The sequence below is a fragment of the Lutra lutra genome, chromosome 10 (genome assembly GCF_902655055.1).
Source record: "Lutra lutra chromosome 10, mLutLut1.2, whole genome shotgun sequence".
Taxonomy (NCBI): domain Eukaryota; kingdom Metazoa; phylum Chordata; class Mammalia; order Carnivora; family Mustelidae; genus Lutra; species Lutra lutra.
This window is the reverse complement of record NC_062287.1, coordinates 68519016-68543217: the sequence shown is the minus strand read 5'-3', so window position 1 is coordinate 68543217 and position 24202 is coordinate 68519016. Positions and strand designations below refer to the sequence as shown.

Below are 24202 nucleotides of genomic sequence, written 5' to 3'. Positions count from 1 at the left end.
GCAAAATGTAAAGTTATATGAAGAAGACATGTAACTTATTTTAAAAGACTCCCAGAGGGCGCCTGGGTGGCTCAGTGGGTTAAGCCGCTGCCTTCGGCTCAGGTCATGATCTCAGGGTCCTGGGATCGAGTCCCGCATCGGGCTCTCTGCTCGGCAGGGAGCCTGCTTCCCTCTCTCTCTCTCTCTCTGCCTGCTTCTCTGCCTACTTGTGATCTCTCTCTGTCAGATAAATAAATAAAATCTTAAAAAAAAAAATAAAAAAAATAAAAGACTCCCAGAGTGGGGGGGGGGAATTGTTTAAAGTTCTGTTTAAGGGGTCATAGAGGAAAAACAAAAACATTTAAGAGTCTGACTTTATTTAAAGGATGCTGGTTCTTAGAAGTTGAATGTAATCTCCTTTGATTTAGACACTTCAGCTTATTGGAGATTTGCTTATATTAAACTTTATGTCAAGGTGATTTATTTCAGTTTAAGATGCTTCTAGTTTTGAAGGCAAAATTTGGTCATAGAAAAAAAGGAAAAGGGGGCGTATGCACAGGAAACAAAACTTAAGATTTTTTTGGAATATAAAAAAATCATGTCTTTTAGTGAGTTTTAAGAATTTAGTACTAGAAACAGCATCCAATTCTTTACAATGCTATGTAGGTAATTAGAAAATGGGTAAGATATGGAAAGATTATCAATATTTATTGATCTGTTTAAGGTGGGATGAAACAAATAAATGAAACATTTCTTGAAGTATTAATACCTTGAATAAGAAGTCAGCAAAATTTAAATAGCAATTGCATAAGGTTAGTTACCTCAGAGATTTTGTCTCTGGGTCACCTCTGGGAGATGAAGGGCTGAATGTGAATTGACTTTGGAAGTCTTAGATTTTGGTGGGATTAGATAAGGAAGCCCTGTAAATACACAACATTCCCTACTTTTAAGGGGAATTTCATGCAGTTTTATTAAATCTGTGAGTATCTTCAGCAGTTAGCAAAATGCCTGAAAAGGTGCTAAGTACTTAATGAATAGATTTTGAATGAAAACATAAATCATTTAAATTTGATATCATGGAAATAGTTACACAAAATTTAGTCAGATATAACACATACTGTTTGCATAATGATCATATGGGGGGTAATCTACAATAATAATAATTTTTTTTTTTAGATTTCTTTTTAAATTTACATCCAGTAAAATTCTCTGGTGTATAGGTCTTAGGAATTTTTTTTTTTAACTCACAACCTTGAGATCAAGACCTGAGTTGGTATCAAGAGTCAGATGATTAACTGACTAAGGCAGGGGCCCCCAGGTCTTACAAATTTTGACAAAGGCATACAGTGGCTTAACTACCACCGCCACCACCATAATCCAGATATAGAACAGTTCCATCAAACTGCCCTCCTCCCCCATCCCCAAATTAAACTCTGCTCTCCTTGACTGTGTTCTGTTTTATATTCCTTTCTTTCTGAGAATGTTATAGAAATGGAATCATCTGTATGCAAACCTTGAGTCTGGCTTCTTTAACGTACCATAACACTTCTGAAATTACACTTTGTTGAGTGTATCAGTAGTAAGTCCAATTACTTAAATGTTGTATCATTAGATGCTGTCCTACCCGTGTGTACAGATATGTTCATTTTTTCCCCGTCTTTCTCTGTATTCTATGGATTGGACATTTTCTACTCATCTATTTTCAATTCCCCCCCCCTTTTTTTCCTCACCTTGCCTGCTATTGTGCCCATCTAATTGAAATTTTCATTTTAGTTATTGCTCTTTTCAGCTAGAACTGAATTTTTCATTTTTTGATAGTTTTCACTTGTCTGTTGAGATTCTCTGTCTGCCTCTCATTAAAACCACCTTCTTATTTTAGTTCTTTGAATATATTCCCTTAATTGTTTACATATAAGGTTTGAAGTAATCATTTGCTAAATTCTAAGTCTGGACCTACTTGGAGTCACTTTCTGTTGATTGCCTTTTTACTTTATTATTTCTTTGCATCTCATAATTTTTGGCTAAAGTCAGAGCATTGTAATGTTCTCATGAGCATTATTTTTTTTTATGTTCTAGTGGTACATTAACTTGCCTGAATTCAATCTGCAAACATTCTTTCCCAAGCAGTGTATTCTAGCAAATACCTGTGCTTGGTTCTTCTTCCAGCTACTTGTTTTTCAGTTTGGTCTCTTGCAGAGTGAGTGGAAGAAAGTTCTTTCCCACCTGTGTGATTTGGTGGTTAGCCAAAAATTTGGGCTGAGATTACATTCAGATTTTGGAGCTCACCCTGTCTTTGGTTTCTCTACTTCTGTGTATTCCCTCTTAATTTCTAGCTCCTCTGCCTGCCTCTGACACCCTAAGCCAGTAAGGGCTTCAGCTTTCTGCTGCTTGGGCTGTGTCTGGTTGGGGAATGCACTTTTAAAAAGCATCAAACTAGATCTTATGCAGCTTTCAAGGGTAAATTCCTCTATAGTCTACTGCAGAGGCTACTTGGGCTCTCCCTTTGGTACATGATTAATTTAGCTGAGCACACCTTATGCTCAGATTTTTGGGTCAGTAGCTCTGTGTGGTTCTTTCATTCCCGGTATCTGACTTGAATTTCCAGCTGCACTTCCAGCTTTGGTGTTTTCTCTACTACTTTGCGCTGTATGGCTGTCTGGTTTCCTTCACCATATTTATAGGGGTTGGGAAGGGCACTCAGCATAAAAACTTCCCTCTGAACTTACAGTTCTGTTCCCTTTCAGAGTACGCTTCCCCCCCCCCCCACTACTTTGTGCTTTGGGACGTTTGCCAATGCTTTTAAACTGTAGTTTTAAAAATATTTTATCCAGATAATAAATCATTGTTATCTATAAGGGGCTCACATGATCATTTCACTTGACTGCCTTTGTGGGAAGTTTCTTTTCACCCCTCTGGTTTACTTTTAAAAAGTTATTTCCACCTCTTCTATTTCTTTCACAATTATCTGTAGCAGTATTCACTCTCTCCAGCCTCTCCACTTCTTGATGTAGATGAAATATCTTCTGTATATTTGCCTTTTTGTGCAGCTGAAGGCAGTCCTAGGCTCATAGCCCTGGCATCACTATGTGATTTTGTTCTTTTCATTGTTTTCCCTTTTACCTATCAGGTCTTTCTCTCCAGTAACCACCATACTTGAATTACTTTGTTTGCAAAGTTTGAGAGCGAAAAACAATTTTATGTTAATAAGGAAGTTTTTATATATAACACTATTTAGAGTGAGATCTCAACAGGATGGACAAAGCCAAAGTTAGCTAAAGTATAAGAAAAAAAAAATCTGCTGGCGATAGGAGCAAATATGTGAATTTTTGTGTACCTAGCTTGGTACATTGGAAAGAACATGAGCTTTTTGTTAGACTGGGATTCTAATCTTAGCTCGAAAATCTCCTCATCTATGAAACAGGATTATATTATTAGGTTGCTGCAAGCTTTAAATAGGAGAAAATTAAACTTCTTAGCTCATTGATACATAGTAAAGACAATAAATAGTTTCTGTATACTGTCTTTTAAATAAAAAAATCCTTCTGTGGATCATTGCCATCAATTAATACTACCTGGAAATAATGTCCCAAAGGCCACTTATTTATTTATTGTAGTCCTGAAGATTCTATTCCTCCATCCACCACTTTTTAGATGGCAATATCCAAGAGAAGAAGAGTAATCAATTGCCTTTTTCCTAGCTGATTTTTGGCAGTCTCCTGAATGTATGTCCCTAGTCAATACACCAGTTGTTTCAGCCTCTGTACAGATTATTTCTAAATTATTTAGAATTTTGATTATTTCTATCATGCCTAAAAATAGCAATGAACTGTGACATGTTTTCTAAGAACTTTGTTTCCGGTAGTCCCATAATTATTTTTTTGATTACAAGATCCATACAATAATAAACTTCAGTTTGCCTTATATGAAGTAGACATTGGGGAGCCAAGAGTCCTATTTTATCTTATTTTTTTAAAAGATAGATTTATTTATTTATTTTAATTATTTGAGAGAGAGAGAGAGAGCATGCGTGTGTGCGGGTACACACACAAGTGGGGTAAGGGGCAGAGGAAGGAGAAGCAGACTTCCCACGGAGCAGGGAGCCTGACACAGGACTTGATCCCAGGACCCTGGGATCGTGACCTGAGCCCCAAGGTAGATGCCTAACCAACTGAGCCACCCAGGCACCCCAAGAGTCATATTTTAAAGGAACTTTTTATAGTAAGGAGTTTAGGTCAGGAAACAGAAGGATTAAATGTTTTTAGAATGAGAATTTTGATTACAGTGGACAAAGTATGGACTGAATGGTGATAAAGAGGCCAACCAGGAGCCTTATTGATAGATGTTAAGATTTTAATGAAGGCAGCAGCCTTAGAATGAAAAGGGAGAGGGGTGCCTGGGTGGCTCAGTCAGTTAAGTGTCTGTGGGGTCCTGGGATCGAGCCCTGCATCCCGCTCCCTGTTGGGCTGGGAACCTGCTTCTCTGGCTCCCCTTGCTTGTGCTCTCTGTCAAATGGGTAAATAAAATCTTTAAAAAAGGGGGGAGAGAAGGACCCAAAAGAATGTTTTGAAGTAGACTTGATGTTGGGAAATAAGAAGTCAAGAATGACTTTAGGGTTCTTGACTTAGTGAATAGAGATGACACTAGCTGATGTGGAAGGCCAAGAGAGAGCCTGGTGTTGTTGAATTTGGGGTGCTTATTGAAGAATTCAGGTAGCGATAATGAAAACAGAGTGTAGGTAGTATATAAAACAGTTGATGTTGTCAAGGGTTTGGTCTCATGGTTTTGTCTGGTGTCCCACTTGGCCCAGCAAATGATGATGGAATCCTAAAGAGCACCCAAACTTTAATGGACATGAAGAATTGGGGTAAGAGTGTAGCAACTATGCAGGTAGGAGAGAGACACAGGAGTAAGTGGTATATGGAAGCTTTAGCTGAGGCTTTTTTGGCTTGCTAGGGTGAGTTTTGGAGCACAGGAACAACGTACAACTTGCTCTAGCATCTTTTTTTTTTTTTTTTTTAAGATCTTATTCATTTATTTGACAGACAGAATTCACGAGTAGGCAGAGAGGCAGGCGGGGTGGGAGTGGGTGCAGGATCCCTGCTGAGCAGAGAGCCTGATGTGGGGCTCCATCCCAGGACCCTGGGATCATGACCTGAGCCGAAGGCAGAGGCTTTAACCCACTGAGCCACCCAGGTGCCCCTACTTTATATTGTATTTGGTGTTCCATAAGTTCTTAAATGAATGTAATAAAATATGTCACCAGGTGCCTGGGTGGCTTAATTGGCTAAGCATCTGTCTTCAGCTCGGGTCATGATCCCAGAGTCCTGGAATCGAGTCCCGCATCCAGCTTTCTGGTCAGTGGAGAATCTGCTTCCCCCTCTCCCTTTACGCCTCGCCCCTGCTTGTGCTCTCTCTCTCAAATAAATAAAATATTTAAAAAAATAAAAAATAAAATATATTGTCACTAACTGTGATTCAGAGATTGGTTAAGATAGATTATTAGACATTTCAGCAGCAGCTCTTTCTGTCCACAGGTCCTGTCCCTGTGCTTTAATAGAACCACCAAAAAAAAAAAAAAAAGGTATTAGACATTTCAAAATAGTATATAATGTATGTCATTTGCCTTTTATCTATTTGTAGTTTTATCTGTAGCTTATCGATAAAATTTGAAAACACAGGAGCACATCTAGGCAAACACAGGCATATTTTTTCCAGATATCTCAACTTGAATTTCACTTGTTTTTAGCATGTTTGTAGCCATGACTGTTGGGAGTAATGATTGGGGAGAAATCTTTTACATGGTGATACCTAAGTTTTAATGACAAATGAAATGTAAATGATTTTCCAGTTGACCTTTTTGGTAGTTTTCATCAGAAATTCTTCACTTTCTTGTGTCTAGCTGTAAAATACATGCTTATTAATAGGATTGATTAGTAACATACTGTTATTTCCTTTCTGCTAGTTACATGCTACCCTCTGGAAAATGTGGATCTGAATTTACCTTTTGCGTTCTTTGTGGTTGTATTTTTTAGTCACTTCCTCTTATGGTTTAGGGTCATTCTTCTCTGAGTGGACGTCTTTGGGTGTCCATAGAGGGTGTATCTTATAGTTAAGGGTTAGGAGGAGATAAAATGCTCTTGTAAGAAAATGTTAATTCCTGAAATAGCTTCCTGGAAGACCTCTATAAAGTAAGGCAAAAAATGTTCTAAATCTCATTCTACACCTAAGCGAAGCCTTTCTACATTTATCTTTTTCCTTTTTATCAATTTTTCTTAATTTTTTTTTTTACCTTTTGTGTCCCACTTGCTCTGTGACCACTTTTTTCTGATTTTTTTCCTTGTCTCTGATTTGTTCATTCTCACCCTTCTCTTCTGCTTCATCTCTTCAGTATGCATAACTAGATATAATCTCAAATTGAAGTTTTAAGGAGTTTTTATATTTAATTTTATTTATGAAAGAGAGAGCACGAGGTGGGGAGGGGCGGAGGGAGAGGAAAAAGCAGACTAGCCGCTGAGCAGGGAGCCTGATGTGAGACTCCATCTCAGAACTGAAATTACAACCTGAGCCAAAGGCACATGCTTAACCAACTGAGCCACCCAGGTGCCCCTACTTGGATATCTAAAGAGTTTCTTTTTTAGTAAATACATTTTAATTTTTATAATTAAAAACTGAAGTGAGATTAAGACTTCTTGTTTTCAAAATAATTTTATAGTTTTTATGTTCATCTGCTATCTGATTTTTTAATCACAGTGATCCTTAAAGAAACATGTTTCCTTTTCCAGGAGCATTCAGCAAATAACTGTGTGGGGTTTGCTGAGCAATTTGAATTAGTCATTGTACAATTCTCCCCCTTCTCCTTTTCTGTTATTTTTTTTTAAAAGTTTATTTAAGTAATCTCTACACCCACTGTGGGGCTTGAACTCCTGGCCCCAAGATCAAGAGTCTCATGCTCTTCCAATTGAGCCAGCCAGGAACTCCCTTTTCTATTATTTTGATAGATCATTGATTTACTTACATATTTACATGTTTATTATATTAAAGTGTTCACTTATTATAAGATTTTCAATTGTTTTTGGAAAGAAATTACTAACTAGCTATGAAGAAAAAAATTATAAAATAGCAAAAGTTTCTGTAAAGTGGAAATATTTCCTTTTTTTTTTTTAAGATTTTATTTATTTGACAGAGAGAGATCACAAGTAGAGAGAGAGAGAGAGAATGGAGGAAGCAGGCTCCTTGCCTAGCAGAGAGCCTGATGTGGGACTCGATCCCAGGACCCTGAGATCATGACCTGAGCTAAAGGCAGAGGCTTAACCCACTGAGCCACCCAGGCAGCCCCGAAATATTTCCTTTTTTATTTTTTATGGAAATACTTCTTTTTTCTGAGCTCTGAGATGTACTCACAATTTTAGTAAGTTTACCTTTGGCATTTTTTGTGAGATTGTACGGGAATTTTTTTATGAAACTCAGTTCTGGATTCCTTTTTACTTTTATGCATAACTCCCCCTCCCTTCCCTCTGTCAAATCCATCTTGGAAAAGTGTATAGAAAGCATGTAGGAGTGGGTGTCAGGACACCCGGGCTCTGGTCCAAATTATAGAACTTTGTTCTAATTGTTTGACCTCATTTGGTTTTTCTTTTGGTGTTTGCGCTCTCTAAACATCGAATTTGATCTATTGTTTATAAACAAAATATTCCAGCCTGAGCATATTTCAAGATCAAGACATCATTCTATATTATAAATTTTCATTGTTCTTTATAATCGTGCCATTTACCAACATTGTGACTTTTGGCAAAGTTACTACATTACTGAGACTTTTTTGTTTGTGGGCATTATAAAGTGATTGTGAAGATTAAATTGGATAGTGAAATATACTTCAAAATACTTGGCTCAGGTATTCTGTAAAGCTGTTAACTTATAATTTTATGACTATAATAGAGGTAACTGTCGCAAGCCTTACATATGAAAAGGCATGAAGTGTAAGAATCATCAATACCATATTTTTGTGGTAATTACATGTAAGGAAACATGTAAAGAAACATGATGTTAAAAACTTTTTGAGTTTCTATTCAGGGTCTTTTAACTTGATTCAAGAAATCACTTTGTTATTTGGTTTTACTAGATGCTTTGTTAAGCATCTTAAAAGTTTTAGTAATTAAATGTATTCTAGGTGAAATTTTATCTGAAAGAATCATTCTGTGGAATTGTTTTGCCTTTTTTGGTTCGATATTAATGTTTGGAACCATGAGATACCCAGATAGCAGTTAAGGATATTTACTAAATATAAATAGCACTCTATTAAACTGTTGGGGATGGGGGTAGTGGATTCAATAGAGAAATCAAATGAAAAATACCTAAAAAGCCTTCTGATGTTGATTTTAATCTCATTGGTGGCATTTTGTATGTCTAGTATTTTATAATCCTGCTCATCACTTTAAAAATATGTCACAGTAATATCAGAAAGTATGTAAAATTCTTGACTTTTTATTCTGCGTGGAATAGATTTAAAGGTCAACACTACTCTTTTATGTAGGTTATGGGTGCTACATATGTGCTTTCAGAGCAGTAGTGTGAGGAAGCTTGAAGTGGGATGGCAGGACGGCCTCATCCTTATGACAGTAACTCCAGTGATCCAGAGAATTGGGATCGGAAATTGCATAGTAGACCTCGTAAACTTTATAAACATTCAAGGTAGGTAGAAAATACGCATTTCACATATCAAAGCTCTGATAAAATTGACTTCTATAAAGAATCAAACTGCATTTGGTTGTGGCAAGTCCTGTCAGAGGATGGGGGCTGGTTTACAGAAAATAATGTTTGCATTTCTCCTTAAAAAACTTTCACAGAAACATTTCTTTCTTTTTAATCTTATATTTGTATTTATTTGAATTTTTGTTTCTCTTTCTAAATAATGTTGAAATCTCCTTAGTTGACCCTATGAATAAATGCTGTAATTAATTTGATTATGAGCTCTGGCAATACAGGTTAGTTCTTTGTATTTAAAACTCTCTAATCGGAATTTATTTTGTGTTCTAAATACACTTCGTGTATAGAGTATACATAATTTATAGGCTATGTCATATTATGTTGTCATCCCGTTACTAATGGGAAAATCAGTCTTTCTGCAGTGACTCTTCTGGTTCATTTGAAGTTTGATGCATTAAATGAAATTCATCTCAAAAATTTCTGCCCATTTGTATATTATATGTAAAGCTTTCATTTTGTACTGTGTGACTTAATGAGGAATACCTCATTTAGAATACTTTATGATTTGATATTTTAAGGTGTTAATTGGCAGCTCATAAACCTACACATTACAGGTATGTAAGCATGTTTTCATAGAGTTTTGTGCTTTGTAAATATTTACTTACAGGATAATGTCAAACATTCGACTTTCTTGAATATAAAATTGTCATAATCACTGATAACTGTTACCAGTTTTCTTAAAAAAATTAAAAACATTCTGTGATACTGAAATCCTTTTTGTAAGTTTAAAGAAGTAACTCAAGTACTCTGACTATATACTGTAACTAGAAGGTATGAGTAACTGGTACTCTTTAAGTCTCCTGACAAGATGTCTATCTTTATTGTGGACTTTTAACATGGAGAGGTCTAGAGTGGAAAAGTTGACTCACTAATTTATAAGTGCACACCAATGATATGAGTGTTTTTTTGTTTATTTGTTCATTTTTGGGGGCATGGTGTGTATATATGTGTGTGTGTGCTTCAACTGGTGCTCTAGTACTTTTTCTCTATCCTGCTTATTATATGGATAATTATTTTGTCTTTGAGATTAAAGAGATACTTGTTTTTTCTCATTAAGTGTGGAATATTTTTATCTGCTATGTTGTATACATTTTTCCAGGTGAATTCTGTATTATCCTTCCTAGTTCTTAATATTTTTCTGCTAATGTACAGTACTGGATTGTATATAAAGAGATGAAAGGTGAAAATAAGCTGTTTGCTTTATAAAAGGTAAATGCATCAGTGAGGAAAACTACTAGTACTTTTTCATTCCTGTTGTTTCATTTCAAAAATAGCAAACATCATAGCTCTTCTTGATACCTATAACATCAGTAACTTTTTGGTGTTCTTCTCAGGTAGACTGCAGCAATATTGGTTATTTAAATGAAAAATGTTAAAGAGAAATAGAAAATAAATACCAGTACGTTATTTGTTTTTAATGGAAAGATGGAAAGACCATGAAATCTTTTGAACTGATTATTCTTTTAAGATTTTATTTATTTGACACAGAGAGAGAGAGAGAGAGAGAGAGCGAGCGAGTGCACAAACGGGGAGTGGCAGGAGGAGGGAGAGGGAGAAGCAGGCTCCCTGCTGAGCAAAGACCCTCCCCACTCCCCCCAACCTCTCCTCCTACTCCCCCCAACCTCCCCCCCCCACTCCCGTGGGTATCAATCCCAGAATCTTGGGCTCATGACCTGAGCTGAAGGCAGACGTTTAACTGAGCCACCCAGCACCCCCTTTGAGCTTATTTTAACCTCATTCATGGAAATTCTGCCCAAGGGAAAATAGCTTATTTTTAGAGACCTCTAGTTCATAAGAATACTTTTGAGGATGCTTTAAAAATATAAGCAATTTGACTTTTTAAAAATGGCATTCTTTGAGTTGATATTAAAATAATTGGGAAATTTTATTTTATTTTTTTTTAAGATTTTTATTTATTTATTTGACAGAGATCACAACTAGGCAGAGAGGCAGGCAGAGAGAGAGGAAGGCAGAGAGAGAGGAAGGGAAGCAGGCTCCTTGCTGAGCAGAGCGCCCAATGCGGGACTCGATCCCAGGACCCCGGGATCATGACCTGAGCCGAAGGCAGAGTCTTAACCCACTGAGCCACCCAGACGCCCCAATTGGGAAATTTTAAAAACTAACAACCAGTAAGTATGGTTGAGATACTGCACTCAGTTCAGTAGAGATTCAGAAGTTTGTCAGGATACCATCATGGAATGCTTAAAATCCATATATGGAACAATTAGAGGACAGTGGTAGTGAGTTGTAGTAAAATTAGAAGGAAGTTCAAAGAAGGAATCAGTATCAACTGAGTGATAATGAGACTTGAAATAATCCTTGAATGATTAGCTAGATTGATGGACATTCCTGCCAGGGACTTTCTGGAGATAACCTTGATTAGATTTGAATGTCGAACTCTATGAATAGTATTAGTTTCCCCAATTGACAAATGAAAACAAACAAACAAAAAAAACCGAGGTTAATAAATTTGCCCAAGACCATCCAGTTTCTCAGTGGCAAACCTAAAATTTATTTATTTAATCTCTTTTTCAAAAATTTTATTTATTTATTTGAGTGAGAGTGAGAGAGAGCATGAGAGGGGAGAAGGTAAGAGGGAGAAGCAGACTCCCCATGGAGCTGGAAGCCCAGTGTGGGACTTGATCCCAGGACTCCAGGATCATGACCTGAGCTGAAGGCAGTCGTTTAACCAACTGAGCCACCAGGCACCCTGGCAAACCTAAAATTTATAAAATTTTTATAAATTTTATAAAATTTTTATAAATTTTATAAAATTTTATAAATTTTATAAAATTTTATAAATTTTATAAAATTTTATAAATTTTATAAAATTTTTATAAATTTTATAAAATTTTATAAATTTTATAAAATTTTTATAAATTTTATAAAATTTTATAAATTTTATAAAATTTTTATAAATTTTATAAAATTTTTATAAATTTTATAAAATTTTTATAAATTTTATAAAATTTTTATAAAAAATTTATAAGTTTCTCATTCTTTTTATTTTTAATGTTTTCAGTAACTTATTATGGTACATTTTAAATACATATAGAGAAAACAGGTATAATAAACCCCTCTGTACTCCTATCTTAGCTTCAGGTTGTTTTCAGCTCATGGCTAGTTGTGTTTCATCTGGGCTTTTATCCACTCTCATCCTTTTTTTTTTTTTTTTTAATCTTGTATATTTTTAGGGATATTTGAGCAGCAAAAGAAAGCTAGACAAAACACTGGCTTAAGTTAAAGATTTATTTTTCTTGTATGTAAGTTCACAGATAGGCAATGCCTGATGTGGATTTCGTGGCTTAAGTTTGTTGGGATCAAAAGTTCCTGATTTTCTTCTTTTCTCATGGTCACAAGATAGTTTACTGTAGCTCCAGACATCATGTCTACCTTCCAGATGAGAATGAGGTAGAAGGGAGAAGGGGACAGTGGGAAAGGGGTTTCATTTATAGTAGGGAATTAAATTTCTCAGAAATTTCCAACAGGCATCTGCTTATAAATCATTGGCTAGAATTATGTCATATGGTCCTCACTGGGTCTTAGAGGCTAAGAAATGTAGGTGGGCACATTGCCACTTCAAACAGTGTTGGGGATTTAAATTTATAAAAATCAAATGTCTCAGTCTGTTTAGGTTACTATAACAGAGTACCGTAGATTGAGTGGTTTATAAACAAATTTATTTCTCATGGTTCTGGAGGCTCGAGAGTCCAAACTCAAGATGCTGGCACATTTGATACCTAGTAAGGGCTTGCTGTATTTTCACACGGTAAAAGGGGCTATGAATTTCTCTGGGGTCTTTTTTTATAAAGTACTAATCCATTTCATGAGGACTTTGCCCTCAAGACCTAATTACCTCCTCATTTCTAAATACCATCACATTGGGGGAATACATTTCAGTCTATGAATTTTGGGAGGACACAGACATTTAGTCTTCAGCAGTAAAGAAATAAGCGTATTTTATTCGTTCAATTTTTGTGCATAATTTTAAAAAGTCTTGTATAAATTTATATTTTCTATTCACATTTTGGAATTGCCTGCATTTTCAGATTTTTAAAATTTTTTTTTCTTCTACTTTTCCTTACTAGCAAGGATAAAAATAAATTTCTTGAATTCTATAAATGATAAGACTTACTATATATGTGTGCTTACCATTGAGGCTTTGCCTTATGGTTTCATTTCAATCTAATAAACTTCAAGGTACTTTTTTGAATTTCATTTTAAATGTAGATTTGGTATGTATAGCACTGTGATATAAAAGACAAGGAAGTTAATCTCAACGTGGATGGACTTCAGGATGCCTATGTTTCCTATGGCTTAAACGAGTACATACAAATAAATTAGTTAAAAAATTACTGAACTTTGTTTCTTTCTGAGTAGTTGTATAGTTAACACTTTTATAGAGGAGTGTGTAGCTTGCTGAGAGGTTAAATATCATTTCAGTTGAAGTGTGTTTGGCTTGAATTGCAACAGCTTTAAATTACAAATTATAAGAGTTTTTTGCTACTTAAAAAGGGAAAAAGAAAGCACCTTTTCTGTACAATTACCATTAAAATCGATAAGTTGACAGTATGCTTAAAAGCTCCTGAATGTTTGAATTGGGTTGAATATAACTAAAACTCAGATCTGCAGTCTGCTCAGGTTACTAAAGATAAACGCATCACACATTCAATATCAGACTTTGCCGCAAGGTTTCATTCCCACATACAAGTGCGCATGTTCCTTTCTTCTGAGACTGCGTGAAGATTGAGCTTTACAGTTTCCTTTTTAAGTCACTTCGTAGTCCCAGCAGTAGTTTAGAAATAGAAAAGTTTGGTTGCTTTAACGAATAGTTCTTGAGTGGATTCATAAAGTACAGTATTTTTTCTTTGGTTTTAAAGAGAAGCTTTACTTCCCAGAATGGGTACACAGTAAAATATCAAAAGGAATAAAGAAAGTTAGCTGCATCCTAGTTTTCTAAAACCTGGCAAGCTGGCACAGCTAGAATTAGCATTACAGATGGCATTTGGCAACATAGCTACATATCACCAAGCCCTCATCTCCTGAGTTTTCTTCAGCCTGTCTATCAATTACAATATCCAATCACTGCACAGAGATGGAGAAATGGGATGATCACAGCTCACACGATGCTGTTTGGTTAGAAACGTCAGTGCTGCACAACCCACGGCTGAGTCAGTGTCTGTGAGAAAATGAACTGAATTAATATATAGAGGGGGTTGTATCTCTGAACATTTGCAGCCTAAATAACCGCAATAGCATTATTCCACAGTAGAGGGAGGAAAGCTAGAGAAGTCTATGGACAGGGGACGTAGGGGGGAGACTGGGAAATTTTCTGATTGTTCAGAGGAATCTTGAAGATGATGGAAATATCAGATGTGCTAAAGTTTCCTAGTAATGCCCAAGGATGCTGACCTGGCTTTCAGTGCTGCATTGTTTGAAAAAGCAGAGTCCCTTTATACTCTGATTTCAGAATTTTTTTCTTGTTTTTGTGTGTCTACCTTGGCATATACTAAAGTAAGGTGTGTATTCATTTATTACATGATATCACTGGGTTATAATTCTATACATCTTTGATATGAGAGAGATTGAGAAAGATGTTTGGCCTTTGTTTCATTATGATCATTTACTTTTCTGGATGAAAAAGATCATATGTCTTGATTGTCGGCTTAATGGCCAGTTATTTAAAATAAATGGAGTGTGTTTTTATTGTTTTCATGGGTTTGATGCTTTGTTTCTTATTTCGTTTTAAGTCTTAGATTCTTCATGTAACTTGGGAGAATGCATTATGTTTGGTATTGTTTTTTTGTGAATATTATAAAGAGTTCAAGGAAAGACTAATATAAAATATTTTTAATATATTTGAAAATTAAATTCAAGATAGACAAGTGGAATAGTTGAAATAATTTTCTAAAGAAGGGGATAAATGTATTTTTATTTTTGGATGAATTAATGGTTAGCTGGACCACTTATATACAGTAGTATTTTACAGAATTGAATATATTTGAATGATAAATTTTAACTGGTTAACATGACTTTTTTTCTAGTCTCTTAGAACATAGACTCTGAATAGATGATCTAGATGTTGCCCTTGAACTAGAGAGTAAATCAGATAAGTTTCTGGGTTATTGCAAAATAATTTGCAACCAGAGAGAATTTCTAAATAAATATAATTGTTCTTGCTATGAGGTTTTAAATCTTAACAGGTGACATTGCTTACTTTATTTAGAAATTTTAGCTCAGTATTAAACACTTAGAGTAATTTTTTCTTTTGTCTTCATTATTCCTGTCCTACTGATGCTTCATTTTATAGGGATTTGGGGGGATATACATTTTAAAATTATTTTTAATGTTTTTAAATAGTTAATAAGAGCCTTTCCTTGAAATGACAGGAAGTTCTTGTGATTGCCCCCATTTAATTTCTAGAAGTTCGAATGGTCATCTTGATGGTTGTCACAACTTATTTATATGTTTAGGCTAGCTAGTGATATCTTGTATTGGCTTTTTTTTGTGGTTTGGTATCCAGAAATGTTTTCCTAAGCTTCTTTTAGTAATAGAGTTATAAAAGCAGAAATCTCAAGCTTAACCTTTTTGTCTTATACTTGATATTTTTCTCTGGTTTTGCTGGTTCTTTTAAAATAACAATGCCTGTGTTATTTTAAAAGTGATATATACTCATATGAATTTGATAAATATAGAAAGCACATAGAAAAAAACAAAAATATGTTAAAACATTTTTCTTTTGATCATAGCTTAAATATTTTTGGATATAACCTATTTTTTGTGTATGTATAAAACTATAAAATCACATATATATTTAAAGGTGGTTTTGAAATATTACCACTGTATGTACTGTTATATAACCCATTTTTTTACACTTAATCATGAACATCCTCTATGTCATGAAATAGTCTTATATAGCATAATTCTTAAGAACTGTGTAGTGTTTTATGTATATATATTTTATAATTTGTCAGTTTGAGTTTTCCTAATTTTTGATTAGAGAAAAGATCAGCATGATTCCACAGGATAAATTTTTCTTAAAAAAGGAAGAATGTTTTAGGGAGTTAAGTAAAAATGTAATTTTGATATTTTTCTGACAGAGAAAGATCCTTAGTGTGACTACACAATAAACTTCTGAAAGATATGCACTACTTTTAAAACAAAGCAAATAGCTAGGATTGCCATAATAATAAAGTATAGAAAATAAATCTTTATAACAATTAGGAAAACAGTGAGCTGAGACTTTTAAAAAATGCTGAGACCAACCAAAAGTGTATTTTATATTACATTTAAAAAGGTAATCAAGGAGAGTGTAATAATAATGCCTGACAACAAAGGAAGAAAAAAAAATCCCTCAGCTCTTATTTAGAAGCTTCTTTGTTAAAGAGGAAGAGCCAACCACCACCACCACCAATAATAACAAAGTAAACATTGCTACGAAGAACATAAAAATCAACAGGGGTATAGTGATGAAGAATGCATCTAGTTAAATGAGTTATCCTCTGGGTCAGTTGAAATATCTTAAAATTTTAAAGGCAGTTCCTTTTGTAAATTTAAGTTATTGGTATTATCTGTAACTTCTAAAGATTTTGGGAGAATACTAGAAGTACTAAAAGATGGAGGATTCTAGGTCTGATTTTGAGAAAAGTAGATTTTAGAACAAAAAATGAAAATGGGTAGTTTATGACTAACTTGAAGAAAAATAGGTTTAAAATGATCCAGAATGGGTTTGCTAAAAATAGATTGAGAGCAATTTTCTGATGCAGTTGGTAGACTAGTAGCAATATAAGGTATTTGGACTTGAGCTTAGTTTTTGGTAAAGTCTATTTTTATATTCTTGGGTGTATAGTGAAGGGAAAAATGAGTTAACTATAAGTCATTTGTGTTAATCAACACAATTTTGATTTTGAATGACCCTACCCAAAGATTATTGATCTTGGAAGGTGACTTTGTTCTTTGCTTTGTCTCATTGTATATCTGAAGAAGGCAGATTATCAAATTTATAGGGGACAATGAAGAAAGGATAGGAAATGATAAATTAAATGATCCAAAATGACCTGAGTTTGTATTGTTAGACTAAATTTAAGTGAATTTTTGGGGGGGGGTATGCATAAGGCCTGAAAAACACTAATATGCTTAAGTTAGCATGGCTTTATAATATCACACATGGAAGAGATCTGGGCATTTGATACAAATTTGATACAAAACAAAAGTAAAATATGGCTTCCATCATTCCATTTTCTCACCCACCCTCCCTGCTTAAAAAAAAAAAAATCACAATTAATGGAAAAGAAGGCTAGAGCCACCCTACTGTACACCAGAGTATTATTGTCTTTAGTTCTGTGTATATTCAAAGGAAGAATATGAAGAAGTTGGAAACCTTAAGGAACCGATGAGAGGTCTTGGGGGCAGCTCTGATTGATACTAAGGAATCTCATAAGACGCATCTTCAAATATGTGAAGAGTCACCCTTTTGGAAATGACACTATAGTTGGTTTGAGTCAGACTTGTTTGAGGTTGAAAGCATGAGCTCTGAAATTGAACTGCTTAGTTCACATCTCAAACCTGCCATTTAATTTGTTACCTGATTTTAGGAGAGTTCCTTAGGCTCTAAGCTTCCATTTTTCTCAAATGGGGACAGTTTTGAGGATTAAGTGAAAATGTATGTAAAGTTCTCAGAGCTGTACCTGGCATGTATTAAATGCTCAGATCTTAGTGTTGTTTTTATTATTGTCACTTGGCCCTAGCAGGTAGAACTAGGGCAGCAGTTCTCAACTAGAAGTGTGATTTTTGCCCCTTAATGGGCTTTGGCAATGTCTGAGGACATTTTTGGTAATGACTGGGAGGAAGGAGTACTGCTAGTATCTAGTAGTGCTGCTGGAGTAAGGAGTACTACTAGTATCTTGTAGTGTTGTGGGAAGCTGGAGGTGCTTCCCTCCACAAAACTTAGATTTTTTGTTTGTATAGTATTTCTTGGGATACTTAGGTATATTGAATGATCAGTAAAGGGCTTCTGATACTAATTTTATCAATCTAATTTAGTTTAGCAGAGTAGTTTAGATTTTTAATTTTGTTTCATTGCTTAAAATTTTAGTATGAGGATGGAGGAGGGAATTTAATGAAATAAGTCAGTTTGTGTTTTCAAAAGGCCATTTGGAAATACAAGTGACTGTCGGATTGCAATTTCTCTGGAAACATGTTTTGTGAAACCAATTCATTAAAATATTGACAATTTGATATAAACATTTCTAAAACTAAATCTTATATTTGTACCTCATATTTTTTTCCCCACTGGTTTATTTCCCCCCATTAGTAATGAGTAGGATAGATGCTCCAAAAGGCTTTTAAAAGTAATTACAATTTTTTGAAGCATCTTTTAAATGTACATGATTATGTATGCATTGTAATATTATTCTCAATCATGAATAGTAACTTGCACAAAGTACTCAGTAAATATTTGTTGAATAAGTGACTAATCAGTAGATACAAAATACATCTGACCATTAATTTAGATCTGTGCAGTTAATATTATAATATTATACATATATAATAGTTAATATAATGTTTATATATACATATTATATGTATATATATATATTTTTAAGATTTGTTCATTATTTTAGAGAGAGCGTGTGTTGGGGCTAGAGGGTGAGGGAGAGAGAGAATCGCAAGCAGACTCTGTGCTGAGTGCAGAGCCTGACATGGGGCTTGATCCCACAACCACGAGATCATGACCTGAGCCTAAATCAAGAGTCCCGACGCTCAACCAACTGAGCTACTCAGGCACCCCTGGTGGTTAGCTATATTTTAAAACTACCTTATAATTTTCTATGGTAGGGAATTGTTTAAGACTGTTAAGTGTATAGTGATTTCCAGTTCCCAAATTTTTATCTCTAACCTGGACCTTTCCTCTGAACTTTAGATTTATGTGTCTGACTCCTTATTTGATATCTGCATTTGGATGTTGAATAAACCTCTCACTCCTCACAATGTCTAAGATATACCTACACTTTCCAAACTTAATCTTCCCACTCTCATTCTCATGTAGTAAATGGAACTTCAATTCTTTTAGTTGCTCAGACCAAAATAATAGTCCTCCTTGACACTGCTCTCTCACCTCCTACTTTTAATCTCTGAAATTTCAAAAAGTCTTATTTTTCAAAAGGTATAGTCCCATCCACTCTTTGCCATGTGCACTGCTACAACTCTGGGCCAAGTCCCTTTTAGTTCTCACCTGAATTATTTGCAGTAGCCTCTGAATTGGTCATTTTATTCTACATTTGTATCTTATCTTCCACTTGATATAATAAAGTTAGATTATGTAACTTACACTTCATTGGTACCCATATCACTCAGATCAAAAGGAAAAACGTGTTATCTGTCTATCTAGTCTTTTTTTTATATTTCATCTTTTAAAAAAGATTTTATTTATTTATTTGAGAGAGCGTGAGTGCACACGAGTGAGGGAGAGGGTAAAAGGGAGAGAGAATAGCAGACTCCCCACTGAGCAGGAAGCCCAACGTGGGTCTCCATCCGGGGACCCCAAGATCATGACGTGAGCTGAAGGCAGATGCTTAACTGACAGCCAGCCAGGAGCCCTGCAAAAATCCTTAAACATTCTTTTAAGGCCCTTCATAGTCTGGTCCTAGTCTTGTTTCTCTGAGCTCATCTTTTTTTTTTTTTTTCTTTTTTTTTTTTAAGATTTGTTTGTTTATTTTAGAGAGAGAGAGTGTGCGAGCAGAGGCCAGGGGACAAAGGGAGAGGAATAAGTACGCTCCACACTGAGCACAGAGCCTGATGGGGGTTTGATCCCACGAACTGAGATCACAACCTGAGCCTAAACTAAGGTGGATGCTTAAACTGATTGCACCACCTAGGCGTCCCTGAGCTCATCTTTTAACATTGTCTTGCTTTCTGTGCTTCAGCTATCCTGGCCTTCTTGAATGCCATGGAAAAGCCAAAGATTACTCTTGCCACAGGGTCTTTGCACCCCCATATATTCTCATATTTCTGTTTTTGTTTTCCTTAGATCTTTGGTTAGATATCTTCTCAGACAGTCCCACCTTGACCACTCTATGAAAGATAGAAACTTGTACCCCCAAATGAGTCTCTGTCCTTTTTACCCTGCTTCATTTTTCCTCATAGAACTTATCACCATATAATATTTAATGTATTTATTTGTATATATTCTGTGATTTTCTTCCCTATATTGTATTAATTTTGAGGGCACAGCAGGACTAGAATAGTAAATAGCCTATGATTTGTGTTTAGTGAATATTTGGTAGACTGAATGCATGTTAAAACAAATTTTTAGGATAATGGATAGTAGGGTAAGAGTACTTTTAGTTATTATAGGGCTTAATTGTCATTGTCTGTTTGTTGTAAGCACCTGATACCTGTTGATGAATTATAACTAGCTATTTTTTAGAACTGAAAAAATTAGCAGTGTAACATTTAGGTATTCTAACGTCAATTCAGAGACTCCTCAGTTTGGAGAGGTCCTTGCCTAGCAACATTTTCATTTTGTTAAAAAAGTTCAAAAGCTAGACACAAAGTAATAGACATTTGAAAGTTAAAGAAACCTTCAGCTCCTTTGCTATTTGCATGAAATTAGTTTTTATCATTAGGGAAAACTTTACGCTGGTAGTAAAACATTAAATCTTTGCCCTTAAGGGGTACTTTTCTCTCAGAATTTTTAGTATCTCGGTTTTCATTTGACTTCACAGAAAAGATGCTCTTAGAGTAGTCATTGCAACATTATATGAAACTTTTTAAAAAAATTTAAGTATAATTAACATACAATGTTATATTAGTTTTAGGTTTACCAGCTAATGATTGAACAATTCTATATATAAATCATTGCTCATCAACATACTCCACTTTATCTATTTCTCCTATTCCCCCTACCCATCTCCCCTCTGGCAACCACCAGTTTGTTTTCTGTATTTAAGAGTGGGATTTTTTTTTTTGTCTCTTCTTAATTTTTGTTTGTTTTATTTCTTAAACTCTGCACATGAGTGAAATCATATGGTATTTGTCTTTTCTGAATAACTTATTTCACTTAGCATTATAGGATGGACCTCTAGGTCCATCCATGTTGTTGCATATAGCAAGATTTCATTCTTTTTTATGGCTGAGTAATATTCTATTGTATGTATGTATGTACCTATGTGTACACCATATATATGTGTACAGCATACACACACACACACACCACTTCTTTATCCATTCACCTATCAGTGGACACTTGTGTTGCTTTCTTATCATGGCTATTGTAAATAATACTGCAATAAACATAGTGGTGCATACATCTTTTCGAATTATTGTTTTCATTTTCTTTGGGTAAATACCCAGTAGTGGAAATACTGGGCTATAAGGTAATTCTATTTTTAATTTTTTGAGGAACCTCACTGTGTTTTCCACAGTGGCTGCACCAATTTACATTCCCATCAACAGTGTACAAGGGTTCTTTTTTCTATTGAACTTTCTTGCTGCTGCTATTGCCTCTACCTTACTTCAGTTGCTGACATATCTGACAATGGATTTTTGAGGAGAAGAAAAAAATAGTAGGATTTAGGACTAGTATTAAGACTATATTTCTTGCTACAGTTGTCTTTAGTGGGGGAAATCTGGGATTTAAGTATCATTTAAAATATTTCTAAAGAAAAAATGGATCAAACCACATACTTTTGAGAGCATAGTTCAGTCCTCAGTTGAGAACTGCCCTTTTCAGTAATTAGCCCTTGTTCCTTGGGGGAACCGATCATGTATTAAGCAGAACAAAAAGCTTATGGAAAGGTTGGTTGACAAAAAGAGAAAAGATGAAATTTGTATTCTATCTTTTGAAAATAGATTTAGAATTTGATAATATATTTCTTATATCATGAGAGTTATTTACACTTAACATAGGAATGGGAAACATTTTCTGTAAAGGGTTGAATAGTAAATATTTTTGGCTCTGTGGACTATACAGTCTCTGTTCCAACAACTCAGTTTTGCTATTATAGAGTGAAAACAGCCATAAACAATGTATAGTGAATGGGCATAGTTGTGTTTTAACAAAGCTTTATTTACAAAATCAAGTAATGTGTTACATTTGGTCCATGAGCCATGGTTTTGCATCTCTTAACACCTTAAATATGCTTATAAAAAACATATGCACATTAAATGCTTAACAATATATTAATATGAAATCATTTATAAGTCTTAAACTAAAACATAAGATATGATACTTGTTATACTAATAAAAATGGCTTAATTTTTCATAAAATAAAAATAGGAATTTAAAATATTGCCTTTTTAAGGACAGACTAATGGATAGGAACATCTAATGCAAAATTTACAAGGATGCTCACCTCATTTTTAAGAAAATGTAGGTCTTGGGGCGCCTGGGTGGCTCAGTTGGTTAAGCTTCTGCCTTCAGCTCAGGTCATTATCCCAGGGTCCTGGGATCAAGCCCCACATCGGGCTCCTACTCAGTGCGTCTGCTTCTCCCTTTCCCTCTGTGATCGCTTTTGTTTTTGTTCTCTCTCAAATAAATAATAAAACCTTAAAAAAAAAAAAAGAAAAAGAAAAAGTAGGTCTTAAAACCTCAACTAAATGTTTAAAACAACTTGTAAATTTGTAAAGCTCCATATCTCTCTGTATACACACACACACACACACACACACACACACACACAAGTGTTTGACGAGGAATATACAACTGATGAAGGGGAAAATGCTTAGATATTATATATCTAACTCAGCTAAATTCAACAAATATTAATAAGGTACGCCAGGTTATGATGTTAGTTGCTAGAAATGTTTAAAGATAAGTAATATAATTCCTCAAACTAGGAAAGTGCTACCACATAAGGTTGTACCAGGTGTATTCTACATAAGGTTATTGTATATAAGTGAATAGGATTCATTTTGTAGATATTTTACTTTTGTGTTTTTGTTACAACTTGTGTCTGATAGCAGTGCTTATAATATCAGTTACTTCTGGAAATTTTTCATGTATAATTTCTCTTTATTTTCTCTGTTCTCTATGAACATACATTATTTGAATGTTGACCTTGTTCATTACTTTTCTAATTTTCTTATTCTTTCTTATTTTCTATTCTTTGTCTTTTATTCCCAATTTTATCTTTCAGTCCTTCAGTAACCTTTAAAAGCGTCTGTGATTGTGTTTTGAATTTCTAAAAACTCTTTCTTTTTATTTTTTAAAAATTTTATTTATTTATTTGACAGATAACAAGTAGGCAGAAAGGCAGGCAGAGAGAGAAGGGGATGTAGGCTCCCTGCTCATGTGGGGCTCGATCTCAGGACTCTGAGACCATGACCCAAGCCTAAGTCAGAGGCTTAAACCACTGAGCCACCCAGGTGCCGCTCATTCTCTTTTTTAAAACAATATCCCTGGGGCACCTGGGTGGCTCAGTGGGTTAAGCCTCTGCCTTCAGCTCAGGTCATGATCTCAGGGTCCTGGGATCGTCCCACATCGGGCTCTCTGCTCGGCAGTGAGCCTGCTTCCTCCTCTCTCTGCCTACTTGTGATCTTTCTCTCTCTCTCTTTCAAATAAGTAACTAAATAAATAAAATCTTTAAAAAAAATAAATAAAACAATATCCCCCTCCTAGTGTTATGGAAATAATCTTTTCAGATCACTGAGTTTATTAATTATAGTTTTGCTTTTTTTGGTCTAACTGCCTATTGCTATTTTTATGTTTATCAAACTTCTTATTGTGAAATAGTTTTAGATTTACAAGAAATTGTGAAAATTGTGCAATGAGTTCCTGGGTACTCTTCATCCAGCTTCCCTCAGTAATAACATCTCACATAAATGCAGTACATTAGCAAACAAGGAGTTTGACATTGGTACAATATAAAATACTGTGACTAAACTATAAACATCAGTTTTTATATGAACTTTTTTTCTGGGATATATTCTGTGATATTTTATCAAATATATAGATTTGTACAACTACCTCCACCCTCAGGATACAGAACTGCTGCCATCACCACAGGCAGACGTCCTCATGCTGTCTCTTTAGAATCACACCATTTTCCCCCACTTTTAACCTCTGGCAGCCCCTGTTTAGTTCTCCATCACTGTAATTTTGTCGTTTTGAGAATATTATATAAATGTAGTCAGGTAGTATGTAAACTTTTGGGTTTGGGTTTTTCATTTCCTTTAATTCCCTTGTATCCGTTCACATTGTACATATCAGTAGTTCTTATTTCTGAGTACTCCATTTTGTGGAGGTACCACAGTTTGTTTATCCTTTCAGAGAATAGCATGGTTTTTGTTACATATTTTGCAATACTGTTGGACTTTTAAAATTCTATACATATTGCTTTACTATTTTTTCCCCTTGTAGGAGTTTTTTAGTTTCACAGAACAAAATGAAGGAGACCCTTAAATTTCTCTTCAGTCCTTAGGAATCTCCTTGCCATTGAAATCTGTTGCCGTAATTGGA

General features: G+C 34.8%; 1 protein-coding gene across 7 annotated transcripts in view; it reads left to right on the top strand.

Annotated features, from left to right (window-relative positions):
• BTBD10 (BTB domain containing 10) overlaps nucleotides 1-24202 on the top strand; it is a 74026-nt gene that overhangs the window by 10825 nt on the left and 38999 nt on the right. For 3 of the 7 annotated variants that reach the window (XM_047690677.1, XM_047690676.1, XM_047690678.1), the window contains exon 2: nucleotides 8510-8667. The exons of 3 other annotated variants lie outside the window; for them this stretch is intronic. In XM_047690677.1, coding sequence (XP_047546633.1) covers nucleotides 8567-8667 — 101 coding nt within the window. In that variant the 5' untranslated portion in view covers nucleotides 8510-8566. Of the gene's footprint in view, nucleotides 1-8509; nucleotides 8668-14121; nucleotides 14262-24202 lie in introns of those variants that run through there. One more of the 7 variants, XM_047690683.1, reaches the window with a different exon arrangement.